The sequence below is a fragment of the Orycteropus afer genome, unplaced genomic scaffold, assembly GCF_000298275.1.
Source record: "Orycteropus afer afer isolate SDZICR_OR568_19922 unplaced genomic scaffold, OryAfe1.0 scaffold00049, whole genome shotgun sequence".
Lineage (NCBI taxonomy): Eukaryota > Metazoa > Chordata > Mammalia > Tubulidentata > Orycteropodidae > Orycteropus > Orycteropus afer.
The window spans coordinates 11,373,706-11,390,471 of NW_006921636.1; the positions used below are offsets into that span (position 1 = coordinate 11,373,706).

The 16,766-nt window shown below is 45.5% G+C and overlaps 1 protein-coding gene across 1 annotated transcript; it reads left to right on the forward strand.

Annotated features, from left to right (window-relative positions):
- The first annotated feature begins 2,787 nt into the window (after positions 1–2,787).
- LOC103194989 (eppin) lies at positions 2,788–12,404 on the forward strand. The gene is made up of 4 exons (XM_007938446.1): positions 2,788–2,878; positions 4,390–4,521; positions 7,893–8,063; positions 12,178–12,404. Exons 1-4 carry the CDS (start codon positions 2,788–2,790, stop codon positions 12,402–12,404), a joined length of 621 nt encoding a protein of 206 aa, XP_007936637.1.
- Positions 12,405–16,766: the final 4,362 nt, after the last annotated feature.

A 16,766-nucleotide genomic window follows, 5' to 3' on the forward strand; every position in this document is an offset into this window, starting at 1 on the left:
GAATTTGAATGGGCCTGAAGTTGCATTCCATGTGAGGTCAGATTGGCCTAACCCTCTGCTCCGGGGTTTATATGGGGACACCTTAGCCAAAGACCCACTGAAAACTTCACAAGAAGGGCCGACAACCAGGCATCAGAGAGGTCCTTGGGACTTGTCTTTTGTTTTGTGTGAGCCACTGTCACTATGGGAAGTATCCCCAGTAAATCTACTGTGTTAGAATACATGACCAAAAATTTTCCAAAGGGATTTAAAGAAAATTATGGTGTTATCTTTGGTACATCTAGATTAAGAATCTTTTATGAGACCCATCCACCAGAGCACCCAACTTCCTCTTTTTCTGACCCACCTGAATCTCTTTCATCCCCACCTCATAGACTAACCCCCTTATTCAGGACGGGCACTTTCATCTCTACCTCCTGTTAACCCCACTGCACCCTCTCCACCACCCCCACCTTCCTCTTCATTAACATCTCCAGACACCACTTCCCCAGAGTCCTTTTTTACCCTCCCAGTGAGCAGCCACACCCATTCTCAACAGCCCCTTCTCTGTCCCTTATGTGAAGTGGCTGACTTTGAAGGTGTTGTCCGTGTCCATATTCCTTTCTCCCTCGCCAATTTATCTCAGATTGAAAATGTCTGGGTTCCCTTTCTCACAATCCCACCACCTACATTAAGGAATTTCATTACCTCTCTCAAGCCTATGACTTAACTTGGCATGACATTTATGTCATTCTTTCTTCCACTTTAAATTCTGACAAAAGGGAGCGTGTTCTTAGGGCTGCTCGGGAACATGCCAATTAAACTCATTTAACTGACTCTACCATGCCAATAGGACCAGAAGCAGTTCCTGGACAGGACCCCAGATGGGAATACCAACTAGACACCCAATCTGGGCAGAATGGCTGCACCGTAGAGACAAAATGCTCCAGTGCCTCCTAGCGGGCCTACAGGCTATTTCACATAAAGCTGTTAATTTCGATAAACTGTGGGAGATTACTCAACTCCCTTGTGGTGATCACTCTTCAGAATAGGAGAGAATTAGACTTACTAACAGCAGAAAAAGGCGGTCTTTGCCTATTTCTGGGAGAAGAATGTTGTTTCTATATAAATCAGTCAGGTATAGTACAAGATGCAGCCAAAAGACTCATCGAGAGGGCAACTAATACAGATCAACGTCTATCCACTAACAATGGTCCAACTTTTTCTTCCCTCCTTTCGGACTCCCTATCCTGGCTCCTACCATTCTTGGGCCCCCTAATCTCCATCGTGTTGATTGCTACCATCGCCCCCTGTGTTCTCCGTTTCATTCAATCACAGGTCCGCCAGATATCTACCCAAATTTCACGACAGACAGCAAACCAAATGATCCTTCAAGCCAAAGACCTGGAAGAGATTCCCTTGTGCTCGTGGAGACCACCCAACTAATAAGATACCTTGGCCACCTAGGCTCCACTGTTTCCCTCTTCTCACTTCCCTCCCTTAATCGTTGCAACCCAGCCTGTCTTACAGGTCCCAGAACACCAGATGCCAAACATGTCCAGCCGACCCCTGGGAGTTGACACCCTTAGAAGCCACTTCTTCGAGGACCTCTACATACTACAAATCACCAACCAGGCAAAACAACACAGCATCTCTGAAGTTGAAGCAAAAGAAAACTGCTTTTGGCACTACAAGAGACAAACTCGTGCATGGATAGACAGAAGGCCCTGCTTCCAAAGACACTGCGCCCCTCATCAGCAGGAAGCAGCTCCAGAAGATTGACCTTTGCCCCTTTTCCCACAAAAGTGGGCCCTTCTTCTTTTTTTCCTTTTAAAAAACCAAAGAGGGGGGAATGTTAGAAATATGCCACACCATCTTGTGTGGCTCTTCCGGGTTCTTCTTCATTCCCTGCTGCCCCATCCAAGGTCATAAGTCAGTTAAAGGAAGTCGAAACTGAGCTTCCTGCAAGGCGTGAATTTTAAAAGGCAACATAGCCTCTGATAGGTTAAGACCTCTTCCCCCAGCTCTGACGTACAACCTCCTAACCCCAGGTCTATATAAGACCACCCTCTCCCCTGCTCTTCTTTCTCTTCTTCCTCTCTCTTCTTCTCTTCTTCCCTTCTTCCTCTTTCTTTCTTCTTCTCTTCTTCCTCTTCTCTTCTTCCTCCTCTTCTTCTTCTGTCCTTCCTCAGTTCAGGCGCCCTTTTGCCTCCTTAATAAAATCTCCTGTTGGGTAAAAAAAAAAAAAAGAAAGAAAGAAAAAGAATATGGGTCACCCAAAGAGAAGAGAATAGGAAGACAGATGGAAAGAGAGTGTGGGAGAGGAGGCAGAAGAAGACTCGCAGAAAAAGAGGATAAGACACACACCAAGAGATGCAGAGAAACACAGGGATATCACGTGATCAACAGACACTCCACAGGGGTTGAGCCAGTCAGAGAAATGAATGGAGAATAAGGACATCCACAACATCATTATCAAGATAAAGACCCCAGAGAGTAACATTCACTTCTCCTAAGGTACCCAGGAAAGTATCGGATGACCTTTGCCTCTTTCCCCTGTTGATCGGAGAACCCAGCCTCGGGTGCTAAGAACCCGAGTCATCCAGTAAGAGACCCCGTCCTCCAGAGCTGTGGGCTGTGGATGCCAGTCCCTGCTCAAGAACTTGGCATTCCCAGCAGAAAAGGGCGTGGTTGGCTTGACTCCAGTTCTCATATACCAGGTTCTGGCTACTGAAGGAATAGGCTGAACCACAGCAGTCAGACATTTCCAAGTTCATGAGCCACCGGACAGGCCAACCCCACTTCAGAATGCAGTCTTCTGGACTCTTGAGCATCCTGATTCTCTTCATCGTCCTGTTGAATGTCCAGGGATCTGGGCTGAGTGATTGGCTCTTCCCTAGTAAGTACTGGGGCCTCAGCCCTTGCCCCGAAGAAAGGGAGGACGGCTGGGAGGGGGGAATGGAACAATTCCTTAGACCTGGGGTGTGTTCCACCGTCTTAGGCTGGGTCCCAGTTTGGGAGATGAAGGAAATATTTGGAATATTTATTCCTATCTCTGCCCCTTCTCCCACCCCCAGCCCCACCCCCACCCTGTGGAAGATCCCTTCTATGAATGCAGAAACCCATACCTGAGGCAGCCAATGCTTTCAGCCCTTTTAAAGTAAAGGGTCTTTCTTGTAGGGGGAGGAGAGAGAGGGGTCACAGGATCTAGTCTTTACAGAAGGGGTTACATATTAGTTGTATAGGAATCTGGGAAGCCTAAGAGGCCTTTCCCTCACCCCCAAGAAATGCCCCTTTCTTGGGGTATCATCTCTATCAGTTCCTATTTCTTTCAGAGCTAATCCTAAAATGTCCCTACACCCCCAGGGCTTCCTTGACTTTGGGATAAAGAACAGTATCCAGAAGTCCCTTGAAAGCTAAAACACTGATACTTAGTGACAATATAGTGATAACAATCATTACTACCATTTACTGAACACTCAGAAAGTAAGGATCTAAACAGTGATCTGGAGTCAGATTTAGTGGGTTCAAATCCTGGTTCCACCTCTTAGCAGCCATGTAACCTTGGATAAATTGTTTAAACTCCATGTGCTTTAGTTTTCTCATGTGTGCTTAACAGAATGTACTTCATAAAGGTTTTCTGGGGATTAAATGAGATTATATATTTAAAATGTTTAGAGGAAGGAGTGCTTGGTTTATGATAACTTAACAAAGGGTAGTTAGTATCACTCTATACCAATTGCTGTGATTATAGCTTTACACACTCTGTGTAATTTCTTCTTCACAACTCCATAAGGCTAAAACTATTTTATGACTGAAAAAACCAAGGTTTAGCTAGGGTGAGTGGTGGACCAAGGGTTAGAATTCAAACACTCAATCTGACTCCAGGGTGAGTGATCTTAACCACTGTCCAATAGTGCCACCTAAGGGCTTCTTTTGAGTTTTGGTTTTGGAACAGATATGCTTAGAGTAGTGATTCTCTATGGGGATGATTTTGCCCCCAAAAGGATATTTGCAATGTCTGGAAATGGTTTTGGTTATCTCAGCTGGGGGCAGCTACTGGTATCTAGGGCGAGAGGCCAGGGATGCTGGTAAACAGGGTACAATGCACAGGACAGCCCCCCACAAAGACGAATGGTGCTGCCTGGATGTCAATAGTGCCAAGGTGGTGAAACCTTGCTTTAGAGGGGATGGGTTAGGGGCTGGGGTAAGAAGGCAGAGAACAAGGGGTGGTCAGGAGGGAGGTGGTGTAGGCAGTGCTGGGAAATACATGAGGTCATCCTGAAGAAAAGGACTCCTGGGAACTGACAAAATGAAAGCAAACCTCCCTGACCCACAGCATTGTCTTGAGTTGGAGAAGGCTGGGGCTATACCACCCAAGGCTCAAGTGATATACCTGTGCTTTCCTAGAGAAATGCCCCAGAATCAGAGAGCAATGTGAATTCAAAGAAAGGGATCAATGTACGAAGAACAGACACTGTCAGGGCAAGAGGAAGTGTTGCCTCTTCAGCTGTGGAAGAAAATGTTTAGACCTCCGACAAGGTAATATTCAGAGTCCTGGAATAACCAACCCCCTTCTTTCTATGTGCCTTCACTTTCTACTCAGCTGGGCTGGTGACATCCCCTGGTTCACTGGGGGCTGGTCTCTGGACAAGATTGCTGGACTTAGGGGCTTGGGATTCAGAATCATGACTGCTCCTGATATGGTGTGTGACATTAGGTAATCTTCTTCTGTCTGGGCCTCAGTTACTCCAGATGAAAAATGCATGCAGTTGTGGGATTGAACCAGATGGTCTTTTGGCTATTTTTCACTCTTGTTATTTTCTTAGTCACCGGGTAGCCACTGTTAGCCCAACATATAACACTGATGCTGCAAGTCATCATTAAACAATTTGTATGCTCTGTCTTTTTCTCCAGAGTGGCCGCCTCTCTGCCTCTACAAATCCAAATTTGTCCCAGCCTCCACTTCTAGGAAGCCTTCCCTGACCACTCGAGAACAGAAGGTTTTTTCCTTTGCTGCTGCAATCTTAACTTCATGCCTATCTCCCTGGGCTCCAAAAAGACTATCAAGAATTCTTTTTTGTTGTTGTTATGTGCCGTCAAGTCGGCCCTGACTCATAGCAACCTCTCCTTGGGCTTCTGAGGTGGTGTCACTACGGAAGTAGATTATTGCCCAACCTTCCTTCCGAGGAGTGGCTGGTGGGTTTGAACCGCCAGCCTCTGGTTAGCAGTCAAGTGCCTTAGGCACTATGCTATTTGCTTAATAAATACATATTGAGTGTTTCCAATACCCATAATAGGATTAGAACTGTTAGGATTAGAACCCAATGTGGTCAGAGAGGCTGGGGAAGTCTTCCTGAGAAAGCCAACCTGGATTTGAGATCAGAAGAATGAGCAATAATTTAGGCAAAAATTGGGTGGAAGGGCATTCCAGGCACAGGGAATAGCGTGAACAAAGCCTCAGTGGTAGGAGGCAGCATGATGAGAGGCCTAGGGAGGCCAGAGAGCAGAGAGTGAGCTCAAGAGTGGTACAAGAAAAAAAAAAAAAGATCCTGTGTGCAGTATGTGGTAGGCCAGGTTAGAGCGTCTTGATCCTAACAGCAATGGAAATCCATTGGGGGTGGAGCAGTGACATGACAAGTTTTATCCTATGCATTCAGAGTGGGAAATGAAAGGAAGAACAGAGTATCCTGAAAGATTTCAGGATTTCAGGATGAAAGAAAATAGTAGTTCAGATGAGGAGGTAGCTGAGGGGATGTGAAGGGTGAGATGTGTTTGAAAGATATTTAGGAGGTAAACAGGACTTGACAATGCACCGGAGTGGGTAGAGGAGGGAGGTGGAAACTGGTCCTATGCCAGTGAGTATTCTGAATCCAGACTTCCTGAGCTGAAATCTTAGCTCCCGTGTTTACTAGACTTTTCATCACGGGCAAATTTACAACTTTACTTGCTGTGCCTCGGTTTCCTCAGATCACAGAAGGACCAATGTTCAAGGTTATTTTGAGGATCACATAAGCTGATGCACATGAAGTACTTAGAACAATGCTTGGCACATAATAGCCACAAGATACATATTATCTAGAGTTATTATTTGTTATTCTTGACTGAAAGCTTCCGAAAAAGCAGAGGCCGTGTCTTTTCTTTGTCCCTTAAAGCATTCAGCATGTAGTAGGTGCTCAATAGGAGTCCCTGGATGGTGCAGTTAAAGTATTTGGCTACTAACTGAGGGGTTCAAAGACTGAGTCCACCCATAGGCACCTTGGAAGAAAGGTCTGGCAATCTACTTCCACAAATTCAAAGCCATTGAAAACTCTGTGGAGCACAGTTCTACTCTGACACACATGAAGTCTCCATGTGCCACTGTCAAAATCATGGCCACTGTTTCTGTCTGATTGGTTTTTCAGATGTTCAATGAATGAAGAATTCAGTTCAGCTCAGGATACTTTTTTTTTTTTTAACCCTCAATATTCCATAAAGTCCTATACTGTGTCAGGCTATCTGCTAAGAATTGGAATTTCAAGATGAAATAAGATATACCCCATGCTTACTGGAAGTTCACAACCTCGCAAGTAGAGTAGAATATGTACCCAAATGATCAACATGTACACAAGATTCTGAAGCACTGCAGAAAAACATAGGGTCCATTCAGGCACCCACTAGAGTGTGGAATGTGGAAGGGAGTCAGAGAGACATCACAGAAGAGTTGATATCTGAGACAGACTCGGAAGGACAAACCAGCATGCTGTTACTGAGCAACCATCGTGGGCAGAGGGAATAGCAGTTGGAAGGTATGGAGGTGTGTGCAATAGCAAGGTGTGTTGAGTATTGCTGGAGCATGTAGCTCAATAGAGGACTGTGGTCAGACAGGAGGCTGGAGTCATGAAGGGCCTTATGGATCATGGGAAGGAGTTTGCCTGGAGTGAAGGAGGTTTTATCTGTGGACTGTCATGATCCGCTTTGCTTTCAGACCCATCAGATCCTTCATTCTGATGGACAACATGAAAGCGTAATTGGAGGAGCAGGAGACGGGGATCAACTAACTCAATGCTATCTCAACAGCCAGGCATGAAAGGCTTAAATTAAAGAGAGTGGCAGGGAGGTAGGCTATTAGGAGATAAAAATAAGCAGAATTCATTGTCTGACTGTGGGGATTTATCTTCCTGGAATTCATGGTTTAGTTGGAACTCAAACTAACTGCAATATAAAGTCTAAAGTGACAAATGACCATTAAAAAATATATATATATATGTGTGGGATTAGTGTCCTGAGGAGGAAAAGGTAATTGTTCACTAGAAAAACCACCCCTGCCCTGTGTGAACTTGCCTCTTACATATGATTCCATATTCCTTTTCCTTGGCACAGTTTGGAGGCCAGTGATCGGCTTATAGTTTTCAAGCCATTTCTATGCCCTTTATTCATTCAAGACACATGTACCGAGCAGCCACTCTCTGCCTGTCCCTGTGCTAGAACTGAACACCCAGACACAGTCAAGTAGCTTACAGCTTAGAAGGTCATAAGTTTGGCCTCATTTGCTTCTCCTAACAGCCCTGGTTGACCATCGGGGTGAGGTACTACGTTCTCATTTTACAGACAAGAAAGTCAAGGACCAGACGATAAATTGTGTGGTTGATGTGCGCACATTGAATTAGGAACAGAATCTTGAACCACAGTGTCCTCACTCTCGGTGAAGACAATGAAGTCCATGGCCAGAGAAGAAGGGGAAGGTCAATGTGCTCTGGGGAAGCAGCTGCCAAACAGCTAACCAAATATATGCAAATATGTCAAAACTGCTAAGCTTCTGGTAGGAGCAAAAGAGCCTGCTCCCATCTCTGTGGTGGTTGCCAGGGAAACAAAGAACAGCTGTTCTTTTCCAGGCAGCATTCTGAGTACTCAACTCTGGGCTTTCTCTGCAGACATATGCAAATTGCCAAAAGACACTGGCTACTGTATGGCTTATTTTCGTCGCTGGTGGTATGATAAGGAAAATAACACCTGCTCCAGCTTCATCTATGGTGGCTGCCAGGGGAACAACAACAACTTCCAGTCCAAAACACTCTGCCAGAACTTCTGCCAAAAAGAGGTGAGTCCAGAAACATCAGTCTTCCTATCCTTCCCAGGGCCTTGCTGGGAGGTCTGGGTGCTGGTTGACCCATTCTAGGATGGCTATGACCTCAGCAGACTTGGCAATGACAGACCAATTCCCATAAAGGGGTGAAAATGCACCTCAAAGAGGGGTAGGTCGAGTAACTTTCCAGGAACTGAGGCTGGAAAAGAAAGTAGTAATTAATCAAAACTGGTCAATATGAGGGGAGCTAAGAGGAGTGGAAGGAGGATGCAGAGTGGCAAAATCTCAGAGACCAGTTCTAGAAGATCATGTCCAGCCTAGACTAGACTTTATTGACCAACCCACCATTCCAGGCCACTCATTTCCTCATCACAACACGTCACCAGCAATCCACTCCCATTCGCTTTTCCTTTAAGGAGGTTTATACCTTCTAAGGAGGTCCTGAGTGTGCAACAGTTAACATGCTCACCAATAACCACAAGGTTGAATGTTTGGATCCACCCAGAAGAAAGAAAGAAAAGAAAACCCTAGTGATCTATTCCAAGAAATCAGCCATTGAAAACCCTATGGAGCACAGTTCTACTTTGACACACATGGGGTCCTCATGAGTCCTAGTTGACTTGACAGCAACTAGGTTTTCATACATATATATGTGTACATATGTTGTTGTTGTTGTTGTTGTTATGTGCCGTCGAGTCGGCCCCGACTCATAGCGACCCCTCCTTGGGTTTCTGAGGCAGTATCACTACGGAAGTAGGATTGCCCAAACTTCCTTCCGAGGAGTGGCTGGTGGGTTTGAACCGCCAGCCATACATACATACATGTATAATCTCCCCAGAGCAAACCCACTTCTTCTTAATATTCTCCTGTGAAAAGATGTACAAACATAATATCAAGACTAGTTCTAAAGATAAGCCAGGCCCAGGTTGCTTACCTTGTCCTCTCCTACATTCTCAATAGGCTCCTCTTTCTGAAGGTGTAAGGATGCAATGGAACAACCCAGGATTTGACTGAGGACCCAATGCTCTCTCTATGTGCTGATGATGCTCAACGTTGGCTTCCACTGTTCCTTCCATGCTCTGCTTTCCAAGACGTGGCTCTTCCAAAAACTGAGCCCAGACATCTGCCTCCCTTTCCTCCAGCTCAGCCACTTTTCAGACTTAATATTTTCCCTTGTGACCACTTCTCTATTGCCTCACTCCTTTATCTCTAACTTTCAGGGCCCCTATTTATCACTGTGTAGCTCTTAAGTTTTCCCAATAAAATGCTGTTTAGCCTGCGCCTCTGAGGCTGACTAATTCATGTCTGTTCAGCACATGACACTTTGCAGATAAGAAGAGATCATTGGGGCTTCTGGCAACACTTTTGCAGGGAGTGAGGACAATCAGAACTTTGAGAGTTAAGAACCCTTGGGATATATTGTTACCCTCCTTTGTTTCCTCAAACATTGTAAAAGCCTTTAAGACAAGGGCTCATGGGCATTGCCTTAGTTTGGATCCCCCAGAAACCAACACTGGGACAAGGGCATGGATGTAAGTAGTTTATTCTGGAAGTCTCCCAAGAAGCATAAAGGAGGGAGTGGGGTAAGTGAAATAGGGAAGAAAGAAGAGTTGATAATGGACTGGTTATCACTGTGGAAAACTGGGTCTCCTTCCAGCTGGGGACCTTCTAAGGAACTGTGTAAAACATGCCTCTGAACTTTCTTTTTCTGTCTCCAATGGTGAGGAAGGTGAGGTATATATTCACTGACTCCTGTGCCCCATTAGCTGCCTGGAGTATTAAATCTCCCACTCTTCCAAACTGTCCATATGCAAGCTGAGCAAGCTCCATGGAGCCAGAGAAAACTCTGGCATTTGAAGCGGGTGCTGTCAGTGTGTGCTGGCACTGTCCCCTGAAGCTGCCAAGAACATATTGAAGTGGGGCACCAACGTGCCTATGACCATCTACCTTTTGCATTGTTCAAATTCGCTCATGCCCCACACTGAGTCCACTCTCTCACTGCGGCTGCAAGACTTAAGTTGGGAGGTCCAGTAGAACAGTCTTCAGGCCCCACTGCACCAGTTAGTTCTGAAGTCATGGTTGATATTTATCAGCTCTCTCCTGCATCACTTTTCTAAATTGCACCCAGTGATAGAAGCTCTCCATTAGCTCTAACAAATTCTGCTCTCAAAAGACCTTGGCCTTGACAGAAACTATCTGAAGGTTCAGTAATCAAATCTGGTTACTCCCCACACCACACTTGTGGTGATACTTTTTCTTTCTGATAATGGCTAAAGAGAAAGGGTGGCCCAAGGAGAAAAGAGCAGGAGAAACACATAAGGAAAGTAAAGGAGATGCAGAATGACACCCAGGCAGAGACAGACTCAGAAAGAGAGAGAGGCACAGAATAAAAGACAGGAAGAAACACAGAAAGAGGAGAAATAGACAAGAAAATATTAAACCTGTTGGGAGAAGTGTAAAAATGGAAAGGAAGGATACTCTTGACCTCCAAACTTCCCCCTGGAAACCTGAAGACCCTGGATTGAGCATTCCTTCCCATTAAGGGAGTCAGGAAAGCCCCAGATAAGCTTTGTTCCCACTCTCTCGTTGTCCACACGGCCAGCCCAGAGAACTTAAGGAGCCACTTACCAAGAGCCCCCAGGCCTGGGGCTGTGGGTGCCAGCTAGTCTCAGCGGTGGCCTCAGGAACTTAGTGTTCCCCAGAGGAGGGAGCGTGGCTGGCTTGTCTCCAGTGATGTTGGCTCCCATGGTATTAGGTTGGGCCAGAGCAGCCAAAGTCCAGAGGCAAGAGTACCTGAGCAGCAGCAGTCCTTCACTTGGGTGCCATCATCCAGGCCAGGTCCTCCAAAGATGGAGTTCTCAGGACTTCTCCTAATCTTGGTACCATTCATCTTCCTACAAAGTGTCCAGGAGCTTGGGCTGGTGGAGGGGTCCCTAGGCAGTAAGTATTGGGGACTCAGTCCTTGGTCTTGAGAAAGGGACCTCAACTGGGAGGAAGGAACAAAGAACAATCCCATAGCTGAGGAATACCTTTGCCTGCACCCCAGGCCAGGATCCTGAGTGGGAGGGAGGGGATGTATTTGGAGTCTTTCTTCCCACCACTTCTTGTAAGATGCCCTTGCTGAATGCAAAAACCCAAGGCTGTGGCACCTGAGCCCACACCGAAGTTCTGAGAAGTTCGTCCTGGAAGGACCTGAGCCTCGTGCTCATGAAAGGAACCAAGACAACTGGGAAACCTAAGGGTCTTCCCCACTAGAAAGACAGACCTCTTCCCCAGCACCCTCCTCATCAGCTTCCAAATCTTCCCATCGCAGCCCCCAAAAGTCTCCCCACCTCCATCCCCACAGGGGAGCCTTCCCTTTGGGATAAAGAATGGTGTCCAGAAATCCTTTGGGATTCTAAACTAGGAAGACTCCATAATTAAGAGCTGAAACATACTGAGCGCTCAATAGTGGTTGAAAGTGTGTGCTCAGGAAATACTCATCGCTACTGCCCTGTAGCCATGTGACCTTGGGAAAGGTCACATAATCTCCCTATATTTCAGATTGCTCTTTTATAAAAGGTGAGCACTGATAGGACTTAACCACTGAGTTGTAATGAGGGTCAAAGGAAAAGGCCAGGAACATAGTAAGTGCTGCATCAATATTAGTCATCATCAGTATGGCCCAGGCAGCATGACAATGGATTTAGAAGTTTGGTGGCATCCATCCTCAAAACAACCGTATGAGGCAAATGAGGAAATCAAGGTTCAGAGAGGGTGCATCAGTACTAAGGGTTCTACAGGATCCAAAAGCTCACCAGTTAAATTCAGAAATGGCAATCTCAATTATTGTGTGACATACAGCCCCTCGGGGACTATCCAAAGGCAGCAAGGCCCTAGAGGAGAAGGACCTTCTCCCTGAGACCTTGTGGGTGCTGAGGGTTTGGAGGTGTGTTTAGATGTTAAATGGTGAACTGTAATGGGGCTGGAGATGTGAACAGTGCTACGAAAATCCTGAGCCCCCCTGACCTTACTACCTTCTGGAGACAGGGGAAATGAAAATAAGCTTCCCTAACTCCACAGTGGTGCCCTAGGCCTGGGAAAAGAGGGGCACTGGCCTTCTTTCAAGGCCCCATATCTTCCACCTCTCGCAGGGAGATGTCCTCGAATCCAAATAAAATGTGAAATTCAAGAGAGGGACCACTGTTCTTCTCACAAACGTTGCCCGGGAAACCTGCAGTGTTGCACATACAGCTGTGGAAAGAAATGTTTAGACCCCTCAGAAGGTAACACACCTGATGACCTAATGCCTGTGCTCCTGCCCCCACTTTCTGCTCTTGTCGGAGTCCTTCCCTGGGTCACTGGCTGGGCTGGTCTCTGACCAAGAATCTGGGCACATCCTCTACTTGGTACAAATCGTGGCAGGGCTGGTCTTGAGAAGCATGGATTTGATTTCATTTCTGCCTCTATTATAGTGAGTAACATGAGTAATATTGTTCTCCTTTCTGGGCCTCAGTTTCCTAATTCATAACCTAAGTGTGGATATTTGACCACATGGTCTTTCAGCTACTCTTCTGTGATTCTCCGAGATGCCAAGTAGCCACTGAAGACCTGTCAACTGCCAAGATTGTGTCAGGTGATATGAGAACTCTAAGAGACAGGTAGAAAATGTGTATGTTCTGGCTTTTTACTTTATGCCTCTCTGTCTATATAAATTCTGACCATCTTTGATTTCCTACACTTATTATTCTCTGCCCACATCATTGGGCTCTAAAGGATACTATAAAGGACTATTCAGATATTTATTCATTCATTCGACAAATACTTACCAGTGCTCCTGAGGCCCATGATAGGATTCACTTGCTCAGTGTGATCAAGAAATGTGGTCAAGAAAGGTTTTCCTGGAAATAGGGATCCAGAATCTACGATCTGAAAGATGGGTAGTTGATAGGTAAGATTAGAGGGGAGAATTTTCAGGACAGAGAGAGCAGCACGTGCAAAGGCAGTGTGTTGGGAGGCAGCATGGTAAAGCCTAAGGAGGTCAGGGAACAGAGGGTGAGCATGAGCTTGTAAGAGATGAGAAAGCTGGAGAACAATGAAGGTGGACTAGGTAGGAGGGTTTCAGCAAGGCAAGTTTAAGGGTCTGGTCTTGATCCTAAAAGCTATGGTCTACCTGCATTCAAATCCCTTACCAACTGTTGTGACCTTGGGCAAATCACTTAATTTCTGCAAAATGGGGAAAAATGAGAGGACGTGCCTCATTAAGATTATGTGTTAATATATGTCATGTGCTTGGAACAGTCCTTGAAACTTTAGTAAATGCTGTAATTATTGTTGTTGCTGTACTTCACACTATGACCTGCTAAGGAACTCTATTTGTACCTTATAGAATTATATATAAAACAGGTGCTCAAGAAATGCTTTCTGGACCAATTTGATTTTTCACTGTGAACACTCCTGCAGCGTCTAGGCTGTGCCAGATTATGTGCTAAGAACTGGTGTGCCAAGAAGATCTAAGACACAATCCTTACTTTCAAAAATTTCAACTTCTCATAGAGGAGTCAGAAAATATGAACATTTAATTATAGAAATGATAGATGAAGAGTGGAACCAGGAAAGACATCAAAGAAGACTTGATGTCTACAAAGAGCTTTAAGGATAAATAGGAGTGTACCTAGTCGGCAAGACAGGGATAGCATTCCAGGCATATGGAAAGGGATGCAAGTATGTATGTTTAGAACATGAAGTTCAAAAAGGTGGATGGTGGTTGAAGAACTAAAGCTGGAAAAGAGGATGAGGTCCTTCTGTGGTTTGGAACCATTTATCTTGAGTCCAATGGATTGATAATTCTGGAAACCAATGTAAAGTAGGTTGGAAAATTCTTGGCAATCAATTGGTGGCCTTTCATGGCAGTTCTGGCTGGAGATAATGATCCTTGAATTAAGGAAGTGGCAGGAGGGGAGTTTAAAAAAGAAAAACTCAATGCCATCAAGTCGATTCTGACTCATAGTGACCCCCATTGGGTTTCTGAGGTGGTAAATCTTTATGGAAGTAGATTGCCCCGTCTTCCTTCCACAGAATGGCTGGTAGGTTTGAACCGCTAACCTTCTGGTTTGCCTTAGGCACTGTGCCACCAGAGCTCCTTAGGAGGGAAGTAAAGAAGAGCTATTTAAGAAGTAAAATCAGTTAGATTTAGTTTTTCAGCTGTGAGGAAGGCACAACAGAAGAGGTAGTGTGATAGAATCTCGTTTGTTCCCTACAACAGCCCTGTAGGAAAAAATGGGTGGGATTCTCATTTTATAGATGAGGATGTCCAGGTCCAGAGACATAAAGTACATGGTTAAGATCACACAAATTAGGAGCAGAGACTTGAATCAAAGTCACCTGCCTCTCAATGGACACAATGAGAGTAATGGTCAGAAGAAGGAGGAGGAGAAAGGAGACAGGCAGCCAAACAGTTCTGCTCTGTGGTCTCCCTGCAGACATATGTAGTAGGCCAAAGGATTCTGGCCCTTGCCTGGCCTACCTTCCACGCTGGTGGTATGATAAGGAAAGTGAGAAATGCTTCACGTTCATCTACGGCGGTTGCCTAGGGAACAATAACAACTTCCAGTCTGAATCCGTCTGCATGGTCAGCTGCCACAGAAAAAGTGAGTCTTTGGGCCCCACTCTCCCATCTTCTCCAGGGCCACTCTGGGTGGTCTGGGTGTTGCTTGGTCCAGTCTAGAATGGCTACAACTTCGGCAGACCTGTTGCTGACAGAACCAGCTCCAACCAGGGGGTAAGAATACACCATGTGGACATGTAGCTCACTGCCACCCAGTCAATTCTGACTCACAGCGACCCCCATTGGATTTCCAAGGCTGTGAATCTTTATGAAAGCAGACTGCCTCCTCTTTCTTCCATGGGGTGGCTGGTGGTTTCAAACCACTGACCTTTCTGTTAGCAGCCAAATGCCTTAAAACACTGTAGCACCAGAGCTCCTATGCAGAGAGGTAGAAGGATATTTTGGGAAAGGGAAGGAGTAGTCAAAGGAAAGCTGGCAAGTATGAAATGAGTGAGGGTGCGAAGGGAGGAAACAGAAGTGAAGTCATGTCGAATGCCGAGTCGGAAAGGGGCACAGTAACCCAGCCCTGTGCTGGATACCATTGACCAGCCAATCATTCCAAGCTTTTGTTTCTCCTCAGCTCTCCTCACCAATTCTCTTCTTTTTCCTTTTAAGGCAATTTATACTCAGAGCAAACACATAATTTATTGGCCAAACCAAGACACTTTTTTTTTTAACCTTTTATTGTGATTTGGGTGAAAGTTTACAGGGAAGCTTGGTGTTTCATTCCACGATTCATACACATTTTGTTTTGTGCCATTGATGGCAATCCCACCGTGTAACAGCACTCTTCCCACTTCCTCCTTTTTTTTCTCATTTCCATTCCTCCTTCTTTCCTATCCCTTCTTACCTTCTGAGCTTCATCCCTGGGCAAATGCTGCCCTTTAGATCTCATAGGGTTCCAAGGAGAGTTACCTCCCTGGTGTTATTGTTTACCTCACAGGCCTGTCTATTGTTTTGCTGAAAGTTAAGCCACAGGGGTGAGTTCAGTACCAGGCTTGAAAGATAAAACCAAGACACTTCTGAGAGTGAAAAGGGGTGTCATTTATTATTACACGGGGATAACAGGCATAAACTGGGACTCGACTGGACAAATCAGAACACACGATCACTCTTTGAGTCCATTTGCTCTTCCTGTGAAAGGATGTAACAATGACCCCTCCACCTCCCATTAACTGTAAGGTTTGATTCCTGTTCAGCGGGACAGAGCCCAAGCTCTTACCCTTTCCTATTCTCCCATATTTGCAGGTCCATCTTCTTCCTGGCTAACCTAAGAAAGCATGGGAACAACTTCCAGAATCTGGCTTATCATCCAAAGCTCTCTCCATATGTGCCTAACTGATGTGCCATATTAACAACCGCTGGCCAATTCTCCACTGCCAAGACCTCGGATGTTCTCCAGTCTGACCACCAGGATTTGCATTCTCTCTTTCCTCCAGCTTATCTTCTTTTCAAACATAATCTCCTTCTCTCATCTCCTAACAGGAGACATGATCCTCTCTTCAACTTTCAGGGCTCCCATTTATCCCTGTAAAGCCCGCACTATGCCTAGTAAAGTGCTCTGTGAGACCTGATATCTCTGAAGCTCAGTAATTCACATGTCTTCTCTACTTGCAGTCATATATAGAACAAGAAGTCATTGGATCTTCTGGTGACATCAAAAAAGGGAGTAAGGAGTATTAAAATCTGCAAATTGAGAACTCTGGTGAATCTATTACCCTGGTAAAATTGTCATAAGACTTAAGAACATGGCTGGAGAAGATCAAGTTTTATTTGGTTTAAAGCTTATAAAATAGTTGTTGTTAGTTACTTGTTGTTGTTGTTGTTGTTGTTAAGTGCCGTCGAGTCGTTTCCAACTCATAGCGACCCCATGCACAGCAGAACGAAACACTGCCCTATCCCGTGCCAGCCCCACAATCCCTGCTATACTTGAGCTCATCATTGCAGCCACCGTATCAATCCATCTCGTTGAAGGCCTCCCCCTCTTTCGTCAACCCTCCACCCTACCAAGCATGACATCCTTCTCCAGGGAATGATCCCTCCTTACAACATGGCCAAACTTATGTTAGTTACTTACCATTGAGTTAATTCAGACTTAGAGCAAACCCATGTGTTACAGAGTAGAACTGCTCCATA